At 43.1% G+C, this 17,855-nt stretch overlaps 1 protein-coding gene across 1 annotated transcript in view; it reads left to right on the top strand.

Moving 5' to 3' along the window:
• CCDC66 (coiled-coil domain containing 66) overlaps window positions 1–17,855 on the top strand; it is a 45,378-nt gene that overhangs the window by 989 nt on the left and 26,534 nt on the right. The window contains 9 exon segments of the mRNA XM_025211604.1: window positions 571–778; window positions 879–904; window positions 5,262–5,697; window positions 7,180–7,351; window positions 7,500–7,603; window positions 8,771–8,898; window positions 11,035–11,211; window positions 13,497–13,628; window positions 17,650–17,855. The exon segment at window positions 17,650–17,855 is cut by the window's right edge and continues 10 nt beyond it. Coding sequence (XP_025067389.1) covers window positions 5,262–5,697; window positions 7,180–7,351; window positions 7,500–7,603; window positions 8,771–8,898; window positions 11,035–11,211; window positions 13,497–13,628; window positions 17,650–17,855 — 1,355 coding nt within the window. The 5' untranslated portion in view covers window positions 571–778; window positions 879–904.

Below are 17,855 nucleotides of genomic sequence, written 5' to 3'. Positions count from 1 at the left end.
GTTCAGCAGTATTAAAAAGAAAAAACATGACTAGATTTAATGATTAGAGGCTGACACTAGATCAGTTTTGACTTGAAAAACACAGTTTTTTAATTAAAAGTGCAGGTAATCATTCCATCCAGGAAGAGCACACACCAACTGCTGCAGCTTCCTGAGCCTGATGAAGGGTTTTTGAACCCGAAAGCTTGCTTAATAACTATTCTCCAACCATTTGGGTTGGTCTAATAAAAGATATCAAATTTACCCAAGGAACCTTGTCTGCGGTAATCATTTTAATACTTTTTCCTAGGATGTAGTCCATTTTTTATCACTTTAAAAATATAGTATTTTAAAAATAGAACCGATGGTGTGGGCTTGATGGAGAAGTTATTGATAGTCTATGGCAGTGTTTCCCAACTGGTGTGCCACAGTACACTGGTATGCCATCAGGCGCATCCAGGTATGCCACGGCATTTTGGGCTGCAGCCATGCCTCCCACCTGCTGCTGCTGTGGGCAGCCAGACAGATGGGGGAGTGTGGCTCCAGCCAGTGATTCAAATGCCGCATCACCTCCTTCCCACTGTTCTGCAGCGTTCCACCGCTCGCTACCCCGCTTCCCTGATCTGCGACATTCAGCCTCTTGCCACGTGATCCCCCACCCCGCACCGCTCTGCAGTGTTCGGCCACTCCCCACCCCCCCACACTTGACTGGTGGGGCAGAGGAGGCCATGTATGTGTGCCACAGGGTGAAAAAGGTTGGGAAATGCTGTTCTATGGTATGCATTCCACAGGAGATCAGGCAAGATAACAGATTTTTATGCCTATTGAGACTAAACTTGCAAGGTGTGGATTTCAGTTATTTAACACTGTTTTAATGGGCTTTTTTATTTGTTTTACAGTGGGTAAATCAAAGTCCACAGTAAAGGTAAGTGAAAGAATGACTCCTGGTCTCTAGCTAAGAACAAAGACACCATAGTTAATCTCCTCAAGGTGTGTTCACTTCAACTTTCACTTGTTACACTGACCATAAATATTTAGAGAAACTAACAGTTTCTCTAAATATTTGTGGTCAGTGTAACAAGTGAAATTCTGCTACAGGTTTCCGTCGATTTATGTGATTTATGGAAACGCATGTATCGAATTCACATAAAGGGAACCCACTTTATAATGTAACAAATAGGGATAGGTTCCCATGGCAGGGAGGGAGTGAGGTACTCACCCCGGCCCTGGGAGCAGCCGACACCAGCTGCTTATAGCAGCTGGGCTGTACCATGCCCCAACCCTCCCGGGGTTCTGCCAGTCCCCACTCACCCATTCCTGTGCTGGAGCAGGTCCCGGGAGCATCCATCACCAGCTGCCTGCAGCCTCTGGGCTGCAACGTGCCCTGGTGCAGGCAGCTGGTATCAGCTGCTCCCGGGGCCGCTCCCGGGGATGGGGTGAGTGCAAACAAGCAGAGCCCTGGGCGATGCAGAGCACGGCACTCACCCCAACCCCGGCTGCAGCAGCCCTGGAAGCAGCTGACACCAGCTGCCTGTACCAGGGCACGGTGCAGCCCAGCAGATGCAGGCAGCTGGTGTCGGCCGCTCCCGGAGCTGCTCTAGCACAGGAAGGGGTGAGTGGGGCCATGGCCTTTTCCCCTCCCCCCACAGACTTAGCTGCTTGGGGGGGGGCCTTTATGCTGATCACATAAGAGCAAATTTACCTCACATATAACGAATTATGGGTCTAAATATGCTCATCACATAAGAGCGAATTCACATATAAAGAACCCGCATACATCACGGGAAACCTGTATTCAAACTCATGACAGGTGACAAAGAGGGTAGATTTAAGACAACATGTACCCCATTACTGGGTATACAGTTTGTCTGAGCCCCCTGGTAGATGATAAAATAATGCTGTGGTTGGGGTCAGGAATTTGATGCCCCATCCCATAATATTCCTCATATCCCAGTCACACCGCTGTGGGGTTGCCTCAGGTCTGATTTCCATGCTCAGCTGAGTGTCTGAATTGGGTACAAGCAGCCCCAGGTTCCAGTTAAGGACCCAGAGCGTCCCCCAGCTTGATTCCTGAGTTAGTCACCTGATTGTTGACATCAGCCCCTGATAGCCCCAGGTCTATTCCCAGAGCTGGTGCAGTCCCATACTGATGCTGACTCTGGATCTGGTCCCGGACTCAGGGATGTCTGAGACTGATGCAAACATTCAGCGGTTTGTCCTCATCTTCCCCTGACTGCCCCAGTTTTGGTTCCAGACCCAGGGCTGTCCCTAGCCGATGTCAACAATCAGTTAGTTGTCAGCTTCAGAGTCTAGAACACAACAGATGCCTTATATTCAATTAAAGATGCCATACAAACCAGGCAAAAAGATGTTTGGTATGAAATGGCAAACCAGCCATTTTAAATGAAACATCTTTGTGACCAGTTTGCCATTTTTATGACACTGTAAATTGGCTGAACATGTGGCATGTGATATATGATGCATGTCATAAAGTGGAGGAGTTCATGGGATGTCATTTGTGTTTTCTTGAGTTTATTTTTCTTTGCTTCCTTCCTTCCTTCCTTTTTTGTGTCCTTGTGACAAGGTATTTAGCAGAGTTCACAGATTTCTTTGGAATCTGGCAGGCCACACCATGAGTGCTTCTTCTACGGCCTCAAACTTGTGACCTCTGGGCTGTCAATCGTGCACCTTACTGCAATGCCACCCTACCCCTCAGTTTGTTTTACTGATATGGCATGTGTAGTCTGTACATATAGGTGGCACCAGACTCTACTTTCTGGGCATAAGGTGCTTTGGTCCCTTAGCTAGTGGACTGAATAGAAACGGCATTCTCGGATTTAAGGTGCAGGGTAACAACAGGTTATTGTTCTGATACTTCCTTTAGGATTTGTGTTCTTATACCTATATCTAGGGACCTACTTAACTCACAGCAAGACTAAGCCATTTTCGCAGCTTTGTCCTAGCACACAGAGCCCATTTCACATGCGTTTGGTGGTGGCCCTGCCCCTTGGCAATGATTGACAGAGAGGCCCCACCCCTCAGGACTGATTGGCAGGGAGGCCTTGGGTAGGGGGAGGGATGAAGGAGCAGTCACCATCTTGACTGCTGGTTGCCCTTAGTCTGGCTCCACCCCTCAGCACTGATTGGCAGAAATGTCCTGGGGAGGAGAAGAAAGAAGGGGCAGCTGCCATCTTGTCTGATGACCCCTTTGTGCCACCCTGCCAGGTGGCGCCTTCCCCTTCTAGGTGGGCTCTAAGGCCTGCCCAGGAGGGGAATACTTAATACTTATTTTTATTAAGGTTTTTTTTTCCATGGGCAACCCCAGATGTCATGGTTTCTGTGAAATCCACAAAACAATGATTTAGGCAGTTACCTAACTATATCTGTCTCCCTACCTAGCTATATCTGTCTCCCTATCTCAACATGTGGTTACCGATTTTTTTATCTTTCCGCTTGTTTTTATGATAAATCTCTTGTTATTTTTTGCATCTCACTTATTGGCATTGTTAGCTGTGATTTCAAAGCATTTGACCATTTGGCAGACCTCTTTCAGGGAAGCGGAGGGAAAATGTGTCTTTTTTTGGGTGCATGACCAGATAAAAGGGTAATTTTCTTCTAGCTGGCAAAATCCCATCTGCTGAGAGCTGGCCAGACCTGGGTGAGAAGGGTAAGGCTGAGGTACCACAGGCCAAGAAGTTGGCCCCTAGCACATCTCAGCTGGTTCTCAGTGGTCAAATAGCAGACAGCAGAGAGGGATTTGGGGCAGAAGGGCACCCTGAAGGTGTGGAACACCCAAAGAGTACGTCTCAAATGCGCATCTGACTGCATCTGAGGTTGGGTGCATGTCACAGCTTGATTAACTTTTGTTAATCAAGCTGTGACATACACCCAACTTCGGATGCAGACATGGGGGCATGTTGAGAAGGTAGCAGTGTTATGTATATTGTTGGTACATATACGGCACGTCCCCACAAGTGGGAATGTGTTGACCGTGTCTTTTCCTGGGAACAAGTAGCAGCGGCACACTTTGTGCCACTGTTACTTGTCCCCGACGAACACCTGTGACACATCTGTTCTGGCGCACAGCACGTTGCCCCAAGTGGGATTGGGGAGGCTGGGGCCAGCAACTGTGCTAACCCCAGCAGCCTTACTTGGGGTTCTGGGGGTCTCTGGGAGTCGTAGCCATAGCGTTCCTGCAGCAGGGAGTCTGGCTTGTAGCCAGATTTTGGCTCCGGCTGGCCAGGCTCCGATTTTGGGTGGCATGCATTGCCTGCATATGTGCACCAATCTGCTTTTTTTAGGTGTGGGTGGTTTTGACCCTGGGATCCCCCCCGCCCTGCAACTGCAAAGTAGTAGTGTGGGGAATGCCTGTACGTGTGGTTTGTGGCAGTACAGACAGGTCTGCAGCACTGCATACCACATATCCACATTCCCATAAGGGTCTGTATAGCTAGTAATTAAAGCCTGATCTTTTGAGTTTGTTTTCTGTGTAGAGTAGAACACTGAGGTTCTTCATCCCGCTCTGTGACACCAGACATGTCACTTCTCTTCTGAGTTTCCCCATCTTTTAAGATGAAATAGATACTCCAAGATTCTCCAGTGGATTATAAGGCATAGCTAATCAATGAAGGCACAACACTTAAGATCTCTGGATGAAAGGTTCTTGTGCCAATTTGAAAGCCATATTGGAAAATGTGCTAAAAGATGGCTAAACATCGAGGAAAGATTACCACTGGGCTGTTTGTAGACAGTCCAACTGAAAGCAATGCACTTCTTTCCTCTTGGCTTACCTTAAAAATATTTTGGAAACCAGTTGAAGTTAAGACCATGGCAAAGCTACAAGATAGTCTTTCTGGGTAGACTAGAATAGGTCAGGATGCTATTTGAGGGAGATCAGAGTAGAAAAGGTACTAATGCATGGACACATGTTTTAGTTTATAATCTCTGACACCAGCACTATGAGACTGATATTTTCATACTGTTATTTTGGCATCTATATTCAAATTCAGGATTAAAATGAGAAATAGTGTATACCTGAAGCCAAGTTTTATTTTCCTCTTGGATACACCATTATCTCCTTATCTATAGATAAGTCATTCCACTGATGGAATTAAAGTTCATATTGATATAACTGAGAACAGAATGATCTCTTTATATTTAGAGAAGAGAAGTAAAAGAAAATTGTTTTTGCTGCTTGAAGGAGGGAAGAAAGGAAGAGATTAGGTATGCAGTTTCATGGTTCGAAGCTTATTAAATCAAATACGTTGTTTCTGTTTTAACAGATGGGTAATAAAGTCAAACTTCCCAAACATGCATTGAAAATAAAACAGGCTGGACATGTTCTGAAATCAACACAAAACACTTGTGCCAAACATGAACATTTTTCAGTTAAACCCAGAAGTGAATCAAGATTGTCAACAATAAAAGGGGAAAATGCCCATGTGACTTTATTATCAACTCAAGATTCAAAGGAGATCTCAACTAGAAAACATACTTTGATTGTTCCAAAAGATAATACAAATGGAAAGTCCAATTTGCATAACCCAAAAATTGCAGTTAAAAGGCCCAAACAAAAGATTCAAAAACCTCGTATCTCAGCTGAAGACCTGAGGAACAGTTTGGTATGTTTAACTCAAGAACAACTTGAACAAATTTTGATGACTGTAAAAGAAGGAGCCAAAACTGTCTCCCAAGTCCAGGATGAAAAGCAAGAAACAGGTAAAGTATATATCCTGCAGCAAAAATGACATTCTTGGCTACAACATAATTCTATAAGACTACCATTCTCCTAAGGTTAGCTAGTAGCAAATTGCTAGTTCAGAAATGAATTACAGATTTTTAAAGCAAAAATGAAATGCTGTTTGAATTATATTTAGATACAAATAGCTGTAAAAAAAATTCTGACACTGTGGTAGTAAAACGAGCCTAAAGTTCTCACATGCTATATTTTCTAAAACAGTCCTGTAGAAGAGCAAGACATCTTCATTCTGTTTCCCTTAAAATCAAGGGTGCATGCTGTTTTTAGTTTCTAAAGTAAAAAAGTCTCATTAATTCATCTATGATTTAATTGTTGCTGTTCCAGATTTCTATTTCCCTATCCCTATTATGTACTCCTGATAATTGATTATTATTGGTTAATTAATCATTATGTGCATTCCACTTAGAGTGGCAAGTTAGCCAATTGCTTTGTGAAATTAGTCAAAGTTTACCCTATACTAGTTGGTTTTAAAGTCTTGAAATTACCCACACCTAAAGGATATTTCCACATCATGATATAAACAGGTTCTGTTTCCAAAGAAAAAAAATTACAGCTTATAAAAGATTTTGACTGCTTCTGAAACTTTATTATCAAGTCAGGTTGTCCCAGCATATTCTTTTAGGCTAGGGACAGACATTACACATACGCCGGTTTAAGTGATCAGAAACTGATTTAAACCTGTAACAGAACAGATGTTCAGTTCACATAAACCAGTTTGAAAATGGCTGAAATTGGTTTGAGATAAACCTGGTTGAATGTAATATCAGACTTAACTGATTTGGGTCAAACTGGTTTATGTAATGTCTGTCCCAGACCCCTTGCTGGTTTACGTTAAATCAGACTACCCCAGCATCCCGGCATGCTGTCTGGGCTGGGCGGGGCTCTGCTCTACAGCAGCTGGCCCCTCCCCTCTGCTCCCTGGCTGGAACTCTGCAGAGACCGCAGGCTGCTCCTCCACTGTTCCTCTCACCACTCCCTGCTAAGCAGGAATTTCCTGCTTCCCTCTGCCACGCTGAGAGGTGTCTGTGTATTAGCTGGCAGACCACATGCTGGCTACAGTCCATGCTGTGGCAGACAGGACAAAGGCAGACTCAACAGGTATCTGGTAATGTCTCTCTGTTGTTTTCTTAATGGGCACCGAGTTAGGGGTGATAAACACTTATCAATTTCCTGCTGGGCTGGTCAGAAGCGGGGAGGACCCCACCCTAACCAAAGCGTCCTGCCAGGACCTGGCTATGCCCCCCCTCAGCTCAGCACTATAGATCAGAACCACATTTTCTTAGACGTTGCATATACATTGTAAGCAGAAGTTCCTACCCAGAAGAGCTTGCATTTTAGGTAGAAGATGTGAATTTGCCAGGTTTTACTTTTCATATTGTAGACAGTGTGGAAGTGAGGATTTACCAGGTCACAAATAAGTAATGTATATTTTATTTTGTTAGACCAAGCTGAAAACTCTGCTATTACTGCTATTGCTGCTAATCAGATAGAGGAAGAAAATATTATGGGATTACTCCAGAAAGCTGCTGAAGTTTCATCTGCCCCACATGAAAGTAATTCTGATTCAAGCACGAAACAAGCAGCATCTCAGCAGGATGAACATACAATTATTATGTAGGTAGATCTGTTCAGTAAAGTATGCAATGTAAGTTTTTTCTTCCATCTGTACATTGAAATATGTAATGTAAGTTAACTTTTAACTTAAAATAAGGATCTTGACTTTTAAAATACATTGAATTGCTTTTTCTTTTCCTTTCTTCAGCAAGAACACATGGAAACCTGCTGACATGTTTAGTACTCTGGGTGAAAGAGAAGGAGATAAAACCTTATTAGAAGCAAAGAGGGCCCAGTGGAAGAAGGAACTAGGTATCCTAAGATATATTTGCAACATAAATTAATGTATTATAGTGTAGCATCGGTCCCCTAATAAAATGTAGAGACAAATTTTGTTTTCAGGCATGTTAGTGTTACTGTGGATTTAGATTTATAATAGTATCTGTCCCAGAGAATAAGGTAGCAAAGTTTAAATAGAACTTCAAAATTTAGGAATGGTAATCTGTCCAAAAATAAAAGAAAATTGACTGTTAGTACATTCGTACTAATACAGTTCTCCAGATAAAATTGACATGGTTGAAATGAAGTTCAGACCACTTCAAAAATGACTTTGCCACATTACTTACGTTTAACTAAATTAAGTTTGTTAATCAAATGCAACTGTTGACACAAAAAAACATACTTCATAAGCACTGAGGCTGTATCTTGGGTATAACCACTACCGTCTTGCCACTTGGCAGTTGAGATGACTCAAAGGAACTGTTGTATACTGGCTGTGCTATCTGACCCACAAATTTGAACCACTATCGCAAAGTCAGCAGGCGGAACACAAACACTGTTTTGGCAGGGAGAAGAACCACCATGAAGATGAGGTGGATTTGGTCCCTCTTCGTCATTTTAAACAGATGTGTAGGAAACCACACACAGTTCTGCAATCCCCATGGTTACCTTGCGTTAAAAAAGTAAAACAACCCTCCTCTGCAACAAAACTTGTTGACCTGCAGGCACGAGTAACTTAATACTTGTTTTCAAATATTTTTTTCAGGGAAAAAGATCTAAGTTAACTGAAAATTGCATTGTAGTAATGAAATTATTTTCTTAAATGCAGCTTCCCATTTATACAGCAAGTTCTACATAACCTGGATCGGAATTGTTTTTTAAAATCTAGTTTCTAGGTTGGACCTGGTACTATGACATGCCAGTTCTAGCCTGGTGTAAATTTATAGTCACTAACTAGCAAAAAATGAACTGAGATAAATATTAGATATTTTCCTGAGTAACTGGTTGTCCTCTGAATGTTATGCTCTCTCAATATAGATTCTCTCATTTCTTCTGTTTCTAAAGCCTTGGGAGTGATATTTCTCCTTGGCAGAGCCTCTCAACATCTGTTCATTATGTTGTCACCTTGCATTTTATTACTTCTCTTGTAGTTACTGTTATTTCTGTTTACACAGTAGTTCTAATGAATTTGTTTTAAAGATGAGCAGGTAGCTTTAAAGAAGAAACTAAAAGAAACTTCAGAGGTAGAGACAAAATGCTATTTTCGGGGGAAACCTGGTATTGATAAAACTCATTCGGAGAATTTACAAACAGCCTATCAAGCTCAGGTATGTCTAGCAATGAACTATAAAAAGAAAAAACATGTTCCTTGCATTTTATTTTCCCCATCTAGCACTGTATTTTGTTCATATTCTAGAATTACTCAAATTATTTATGCATGTAAGAACCTGTTGTCAGAGTATATCCAGTGCTTACTTGTTGAATCAGTTTTTCAGGCCAAATCCCAGAACAAATTTCAAGTTATTATGCAGTACACTTGGAGATTGCACTTCCTCCACCACACAGAAGAGTAATAGAGCTGCTTTGCAAGTCCTTAACAAAGCCTCTAGGGGTGATAGAATGGAGGCTTTACTGTGTAGGATGGGCAACAATCTACCTTATCTGTCCTGCAAGAAACACCTGCTATACCTCCATGAGACTAGTCTTATCAAGTTAAATTAGCCATGTTATCTTATTGCCTTCAATTTCAGCTTTGTTCATAATCATATAATTCCCCCTGTGCTACTCCACAGTCCAAATGATCCTTGGTGGTCTTTATTCCTAGTTTGGTAGCCTTTCCCCTCTTCTTTTTCTGTACCTTGAAAAGAATTACAAATGGTGTCATTATTCTTAGTTAAGGAATATTGCAGCTTATTCACTAGTTTTGTTGTCTAACACATTTGACCTATTATCCAAGTACTATATACCCATTAGGGATGTAAACTGTTAAACAGTTAAACAACAATTCTATTTATATTGTTTACCTTTTAGTGGCCTCTGGCAGGAACGCGTCTGCACCAGTCCCTTATGTCTTCACCGTGCACCCCGCGCTGTGTGAGCCCCAGGCTGCTGGCTGGGAGCTGGGGGGATGGGGGGGGGGGGGGGTGGGGGGAGGGGGCCCGGGGGGAGCCACTAGGGGGCACTGTGGAGCCATGGCTTCCCCTCATCCCTGCAGGCAGGGGCTGGGGCTGCGGATGGAGCTGGAGCTGTGGACCCCCCCTGTGCCAGGGGAGGGAGGGAGGTGCTGGGACCCCCCCACCCAGAGGTCAGGCAGGGCCTTCTTGCTGCAGCAGCAAGACTCCAAGCCCTGTGGTAGCCCCTCCCACTGCATTTATGCTGCCACGGTCTGACCCTGGAAGGCTCCTTCATGTTGCTGGGCCGAGCCCTCCCCAACTGGTCCTGCAGGAAAGGGAGGTCCAGTCCCAGTGGGGTGGCCTCCGCTGGGCACACTGTGTCCTTTCTTCTCCTGCCTGTGGTGCAGGGGCTGCATGGGGCCTGGCCCAGCCCTGAGGCAGGGTTGAGCACGCAGCTGGCTTGGCCCAAGGAGGCGCCGCAGCAGCCAGAGCAGGTGGCATCGGGTCTGAGGTGTCACTGCTGTCCCCTCTTGCAGTGAGCATGGCCCCAGGGTGTTCCTGAGAGGTGTTGGCACAGCTGTTCCAGCCTGGGGTGCTGCTGTTCCAGCCCTAATGCTCCCCACAGAATCCTTGCTGCTGGGCACACAGTGAAGACATAAGGGGCTGGGCCGTTCCTCCTGGAGGTCACTAAACTAGGTATGTATTATTTGTTAACCATTTAACCAATATAATTAGAGGATCATTTTTAAATCATATTTACATCCCTAACATCTGTTAAATTGATGAGCGGCCTATTTTAAAAAATATCTTTGTTTACAAACCAATACTGTGCAAGCCTGAGCAGGATGGATTCCCCACTAATAAGAAATAAAAAACGTATAAAACAAAATCGTCCATCCCTCTGAATATTATGCAGGAATTTAATACTCACTCTAACTGGATGTTGACTTTGGAAGTATGTTTCTTTCCTGGAGGTTTAAAAATACTAATACAGTTTGATAAATTATAGCTTTTTAGAGAACAGTATGAAAGGTAAAATTAGTTTGTCTCTGTTAGTTTCATTGGACCTAGGTTACTGCTTTTCTGTGTAGCATTTGATACCCCTAAAAAAATGTTCATTTTAGTGTAAGAACTGAAATTTACTTAAGACACATTGATGCAGGAGGTTCTTCAGACTTGCCAGATGGCAATAATTGTATATGCATTGCAGTTTTGGCAAAGTTTCTCATGAATAGCAGTTTGCATTACCATGCTAACATATTGTTTTAAAAGAGTATTTACAATGAAAAAGATGATTGAGAGAATTAAATATACTGAATATTTAAAATCATGAAGCCACTTTATTTGCAGATTATCTTCCCAACTGACTTGAATATTACTGCTGAAGAAAATCACATTTTTAGAACCACTTTAACTGCAGAGACTAGTGAAGTTGCACCTAGCATTTCATACGGTCCAACTGGGCACTCTTCTAGTTTCAGTTCTCCTGACTTGCCAGCTGCCATTCGTACAGCATTTGTATTAGGGGTAAGAATTTAAATTGCATGCAGCCTCTTATCTGCAAGAAGAACTTGCTATTTTGGGTGTGCATCTTCACTAGTTCTGTTAATAGGACTGCTCAGAGTATTTTCCCTCCCTTGTCATTTAGAGTGCACTGAATGCAGTGTTTACAATCAGTGATACTGATACCAGGAAGTCTTCCTGTGCAGTCTAAGAGAATACTTTCAGAATTGACATAAGCAGGATCATCATCAAGAAGAACATTTAGATTGTGATCTGTTAACTAATATGTAGCTGTTAATTCAAAAAAGTTAATTATTAGGTATAACAGTCTTGTAGAAATGGAAAAGGCAATTTTTGCTGAGGCTACGGATAAAAAAGAGAAAGTTTATTATTAACCGCAGCTTACGGTGAATATTTTGAAGACTTTAATGGGAGAATAATTTCAGTCAGATTTTATTGAATGTGAGCTCCAGGATCTGGGTGGAGTTCTACTATGTGAAATAGTGTAGGTATCTGTCACGGCGGGGTCTGACAAGGAGGGCCGTGATCCCCTTAAGGCCCCCTCTCCGTGCCAAGTCGGCCCCAGGGTACCCTCAGATTCTCGCCCGCCACGTCTTTGATGTTTAGGTAAACTTGGGAGGCTGCCTCACGTCTCCTTGGGCACGGTTAGCTGGGACCTCTGTCCCCGTGTTTTCCCGGACCCACCGGGGGTCTCCCTGTATGATGGGTGCTTCCCAGGCACCCTAGCCTTATGGGCCACGTGTGGCTCCAACCACCCCGATACCACGCCCCAAGCCTCGCAGATGGGATAGACGTTGGTCTCTCTCTCTATACGTACACTGCCCATCTCTTGGGCCTCCTCTATGCACTCACCCACTCTCTGGGGCCTCCTGTGTACACTTGCCTGCTCTCTGGGGCCTCCTCTGTTGTGCTGCCCCCTCTTGGGCTCTCCGAGCTCACTCGGGGCCTCCCTGCAATGTCGCCCCTCTCTGGGGCCTTCCCTGTAATGTCTCCCGCCCCGCCTGGGGCCTGCTACGCCCGCGCTGGGGCTTCTCGATAACGCCCCCCTTGCTGGGGCTCTCTCTGAGCCCACACTCAGGCTTCTAAAATACCGCCCCCTGTCTGGGACTCGCTGCGCCCACACTTAGGCTTCTCAATGTTGCCTCCTTCCTGGGGCCTTCCGCGCCCACTCTGAGGACTTCTCGGCTACGCCCCCTGACTCTCGGGGCCACCGCGCTGCTACCCCCTTCTCCCAGGGCTCACCACACCACTACCCCCTCTCGCCGGGGTTTACCGCGGTACTCCGCCCTTCTCCGGGGTTTACCGCAGCGCTAAGCCCTCTTTCAGAGGCTCACCGTGCCCCCACTGGGCTGCCCAGTAGTTCCCTTTCTCTGGAGCTCGCTGTGCCCACACTGGGCTTCCTAATAATACTGCACCCTCACTGGCGGCGGGGTTCCCACACCGCTGGGGGTTCCCCCTGAGAATACTGCGCCCTCACTGGCGCTAGGGCCCCACACCCCTGTGGGTCCCTTTGAGGCCTCCTCCAACCCCTAATAGCCTCGCCCAAACCACTGGTGTAATATGTAACAACACAAACTCGAGCCTCCTGGCTATAACTCAAACTCAAAGCTGCCTGGCTAAACCATGGTGATCAAACCTCTTCGAGCTGCCCTCCTTCGCTCAGCTAGAGCGGTTCAGCTAGAGCAGTTCTTACATTGCTCGCCTCCTAGCTCCAGGAGCTCCTGCTCCTGCTCCTGCCCCTCTGGCTGCTGGCAGGGAACTACCAGCCTGGCCTCAGCCCTGGGCTTTATGAGGGCCAGGCCCTGCCCCCTCTGGTCAGCTGATTTCCTGGTTGCCCCGGGCAACCTGCAGCTGTGCTCGTTATGTCCTGCCAGGGCTCTCTCCCTGGCAGTTTCCACTCTCTAGGAGCAGAGCACCAAGGTGCCCTGCGACAGTATCCATTAAGAAAAGTTAAGGACTTAGTTAAAGCAGTTAGTTACTCTCCTGCTACTGTAATCACTGATGACTTATGCTTGCTGAACTCCTGGAATGCAAACTGAGCAGTGGGACCTTTTAAAAAGAAGGTTTCTTTTTTATTCGAAGTATGTATAGTTTTGCTCTTTTAAAGAGGCAGCATGATATATGGAACATTCAGACATTATATATGTATATATGTGAACTACTTTTGCAAGAGATTAGTTTAATTCTGCCTAGAAATTTAGGGCACAATTTCCGCTAAAATTACTTTAAAAAAAGCAGAGAATCTAAATTTGTACACAATTAAGAGACTAGCATTTTTCTCCTTTTAGGAAACTACACCAGTAGAAGACCATATTAGTACTGTGAAATGTGAACAACAGAAGAAGTGGCTTGAAGAGCTGGACAAACAAAAGGAAGAAGCTAAATTGCGAAAAATAGAGGAGAAACATAATTTGTCAAAGGTAATTGTAATTTAGAATGATGGTCTAGAATAAAAATATATTTTGTTTAACTTTCACTTTCCAGTTTGCTCAGATAGAAGAATATCAAATTGCAGATAACAGAATATTTACAGTTCTGTAATTAAAAGGCACAATATAGTTCACAAGGGCAACTCACCACCTAGAATACTTTTATCTCTGAGGTTGGCATCACAGCTTTTGCCCTCCGCTGGGATGTATTAGCTACTGCCACTCTGGACTCCCTCTTCTGTCACTCAGCCCTCCATTATGTCATATTTCATTCCAATTCTTATGAGGTGTTAATATTCAAACGATAGGGCTCAGTTCCTCCTAACATTTTCCTTCTGTGTGCCTCATAATTCCTCCTTTTTTAGAGCAATGAAATACAGGGTTTCTCTCTAGAGTCCCCTTCCAGCACTCAAAAAAAAACAACCCCAACCACATTCAGACTAAGCTTAAATGACTTTCACACCCCTGGCTTGAACTACTAGTTCCATATGGATTTCATTAGTTCTTAATTTTTCCAAAATATAACCCCCAAGGTTATCTTGATAGGGAAGTGCCCCTTTTCCAAATACTAGCTCTAATCCAGTTTTCCAAGATGAATTTTTTAGTCAGTCAGAACTGTCCTCTTGAGCCTTTCCAGCCTTTTTAAGAAAAAACAACTCTGCTTTAACTTCCAATAATGCAGTTAGCTGACCTATCTCCAAAGCTAATTGAATTTTTAGGTTCCAGTTAACCTTATCCCCATACCTGTAATTCTTATTGATTGGAATGTGTGGGTATCCAGTGCTTCTGAATAATCAAGATTGATTCCGTAGCCCAACAAAAGTCAGTGGCAAAACTTTTATTGACTTCAGCATTTCACCCCTAATCTATATGACAGCCTAGCAAAACAAGTACCTAGGAACAATTACCCAGGCTGAGAGGGGATCTGGTGGCCGCCTATAAACTTGCCAAGGGGACCAGCAGGCAGTGGGAGAGTCACCGTTCCCCCGAGCACTACCGGAGGTAACAAGGAACAACGGCCATAAGTTTCCTGAGAGTAGATTCAGGCTAGATATCAGGAGGCACTACTTCACTGTCAGGGCGGCTGGGAGCTGGAACCAACTTCCAAGGGAAGTGGTGCTTGCCCCTACCCTGGGGGTCTTCAAAGGGAGGCTAGACAGCCACCTAGCTGGGGTCATTTGACCCCAGCATCCTTTCCTGCCCATGGCAGGGGGTCAGACTAGATGATCTGCTTAGGTCCCTTCCGACCCTAGCAACTATGAAACTAATTCTAAAACCTTGATAGGGAAGAAAAACCTGTTCTATATCTTTTTTGATACATAAAGAGTTTGCTTCAGAGAGAAACTCTCTGATATTATTATCATAGTCATTTTCCCACTGAGTGAAAGGGCTTACAGCTGAAAGGGGTTATAAACAAAGACAAGATACTTGGGGAAAGGGAACATCCTGATGATTTCAGAAATGTTAGGATGAAAGGACAGAGATTGGAGTGTGACTCCTCATCCTTCAAAGTAGTATAGAAATACTGTTTCTTGAAATTATAATCTGCATCATGTATGAAGTTTTTTGACTATACAATGAAGCAGTGTTCAAGATTTGCTGTTAAAAAGCTCAAAGCTTTAAAATATGTAAATTTAATTTCTAGCAAGCATGAATCTATCTTCAGATAGAATATTTAAAGACTTTGCAGCTCTTGCAGAATAGAAAATCCATTGTCTGGTGGTTTCTTTCTTCTTCAGTTACTTCCCCCTGTAGTCTACATGGTCTCCTTATTATGAAACTGAAGAAAGATTAATTTGTTTTTTATCAATAAATCTGCTGGCCTAATGAGCCCTTCAGACACCATGTAAATAACTTCTTCAGTGTTAATTTCAGTGTCTATCTTATCCACATAGTTATACAAACTAATATAATATATCCTATTATTAGGTAATGTTTTCATTTCTGTTTTATAATATCTGTGGCCTCCACTGTTCTGGATCTGGCACTAAGATTATCAGAGAGGAATAAACGTGTAGTACAGAGGGAACACAGATTTTGTTACAGAATTTTCTTGGAGTGAGTTTCTACAGCCTGAGGCTGCCTTCTGCATCGAAAAAACATGACTTTCACTGTAAATGGCACAAAGTTCATACAGTTTAACATGATAGTCATGTAATTCTTGGAACAGATATTCTTCATTCTAGGAAATTAATGCTTCTCAGGTTAACAGACCAAAAAATGGCTTTTTCTAAGAATCTTGTCAGGGATGTTCACATGGTTACTTCTACTTCAGAATCCCTGACCATGTTTTTGTTTTTGATTATTAGGAAGGAAAAATTGCTTTAAATGTGATTGTTGCATGTTCTTTACTTAAAAGCACACTGTTGTGCCTACCTTTGAACTTGGAATTTGTAAAACTTCATTAGCTGTCCAATCCTTTAATTTTATATTGATTCTTGTCAGCAAGTAACACCCACCAAGGTATATCACAGTAATCGTTTTTCAGTCTATGTTGGGAAGGAAGATACTTGCATTAATCTTTTCTTCAACATCCTTTTTAGTTTAGACATATTATATCTCTCTATGTTCCAGCAAAGCATACTGCAAGAAAAAAATCTTTCCCTGCTCTGGCTTTTCATCCAGGTTACAGTTACAGTTTATCTTTCTTAGGGAAGGAGAAACTTAAAAACCTAGGAGAGGTGGAGAACTAGTACAAGATGAGGTTTTTTTACTTTTTGTTTATTTTAGCTTTCTAATATAGGACTGTCTTTTCTGCCAGAGAAGGTTTATGCTTGTGAAAAGCGTTAAGAGGAACTTTAGATGGGACATAGCAATTTCTTTTTCAGGCAGCAAATACTGAGGTTATACCCTCCAGTTTCTTCAGAAATACAGTGGAGAAGGATGAGAGAACTTTCTGTTTATCCTGAATAAAGAGAAGGCCTACAGGGGGCACCTTGGTCCTTTTGGCTTCTGTGGGTGTCATGTAAAAAATGCCTACTTGCAAAAGAACACACCTCCAGGTGCTGTTAGGTGACAGCTTGCTTTTGAAGTAAAAACAAAATATCTCCTCTATAGAAACTGCAGGCAATGCAAGAATTATATTACCATTGCCTCTGATCAGGATCTTTGTGATTTTTGGGAGGTCATGGTTGCCTTGGGTAAAGACACTCAAATGCTCTTCCCTAAGAGTGGGCTTTATGCAGCTCCCGCCTCTGCAAGGACCTTAAACATGGGGCACTCCTAGTATTGATGCAGTATTTCTTTTCGGATGGTAGAGTCTGGCTGAAGAGTTTTTAGGGAAAAGAAATCGAGAGATTCCAAATGGAAGGGCCTGATACAAAATACACCATGTGAATTACTGTCCAGAACTAAAGTGGAGGAAATAATGGGACATTGAGAAAGATGAATAAAAGTTTTTTTTTCATACATGGCTATAAAGAGAGTGTTTTTAAAAAGCACGAAAGCTTGCTGATGCCATTGTGTGTAGTGCTACAGAGAAAATACATGGGCAACAGGAGGAGGGGGGATATAACTAAATCATTAAACAGCCTTGCAAAATTAATAGAAATATTATGAAACAGAATAATATATATTTTAAGACCAGGTTGCAAAGAAAGCAGAATAGAAAACTCTGATCTGTTATTTGCTTATGTTGTATGGGACGGAAGGCTTCTTGATAACTTTATTTTTTGCACTTTCTAGATTTTTAGCAATATTTTGTGAATATTTTTAACCAAAAAGTTTAGTCTGAATGTTGGATGAAGACTGATCCTTTTCATTTTCCCATTTTGATTTTTTTTTTGCAAACATCTAGTTGGTCTAATAAAAGATATCACCTCTCCCACAAGTTCTGATTCCTTTTGACTCCATATCCTACAGTTCCACTGCAGCACTTGCAGAGTAGCAAGTCCTGATGTATAATTTCTGTCAAAACAGCACTATAACTTAAAAATATGTAGTTGAACATACTTTATGTAACTGAATGTAATTAAATGTATTTTCATTTTCTTGTTGCTTCATATCTGTTTAGGCTGAAGAGCATGACAGATGGGCAATGCATTTTGATTCTTTAAAGAACCACCTTAGTGCTAATCAACAACACCCCTTAAATGGAACATACAAAAAGCAGCCTGAAATTCTTTGTCTGTCCCCCGACCCTAAGGAGCTGACTGCTTTTATTCATCCTTTTTCACCTGCAGCTTTAGGCCATACCCTGTCTTCAAAGGTGGATAATGT

This window comes from Alligator sinensis, unplaced genomic scaffold (assembly GCF_000455745.1).
Source record: "Alligator sinensis unplaced genomic scaffold, ASM45574v1 scaffold1308_1, whole genome shotgun sequence".
In the NCBI taxonomy this organism is placed as follows: domain Eukaryota; kingdom Metazoa; phylum Chordata; order Crocodylia; family Alligatoridae; genus Alligator; species Alligator sinensis.
The sequence above is the reverse complement of the archived record's forward strand: the minus strand, read 5'-3'. Positions and strand labels throughout refer to the sequence as shown.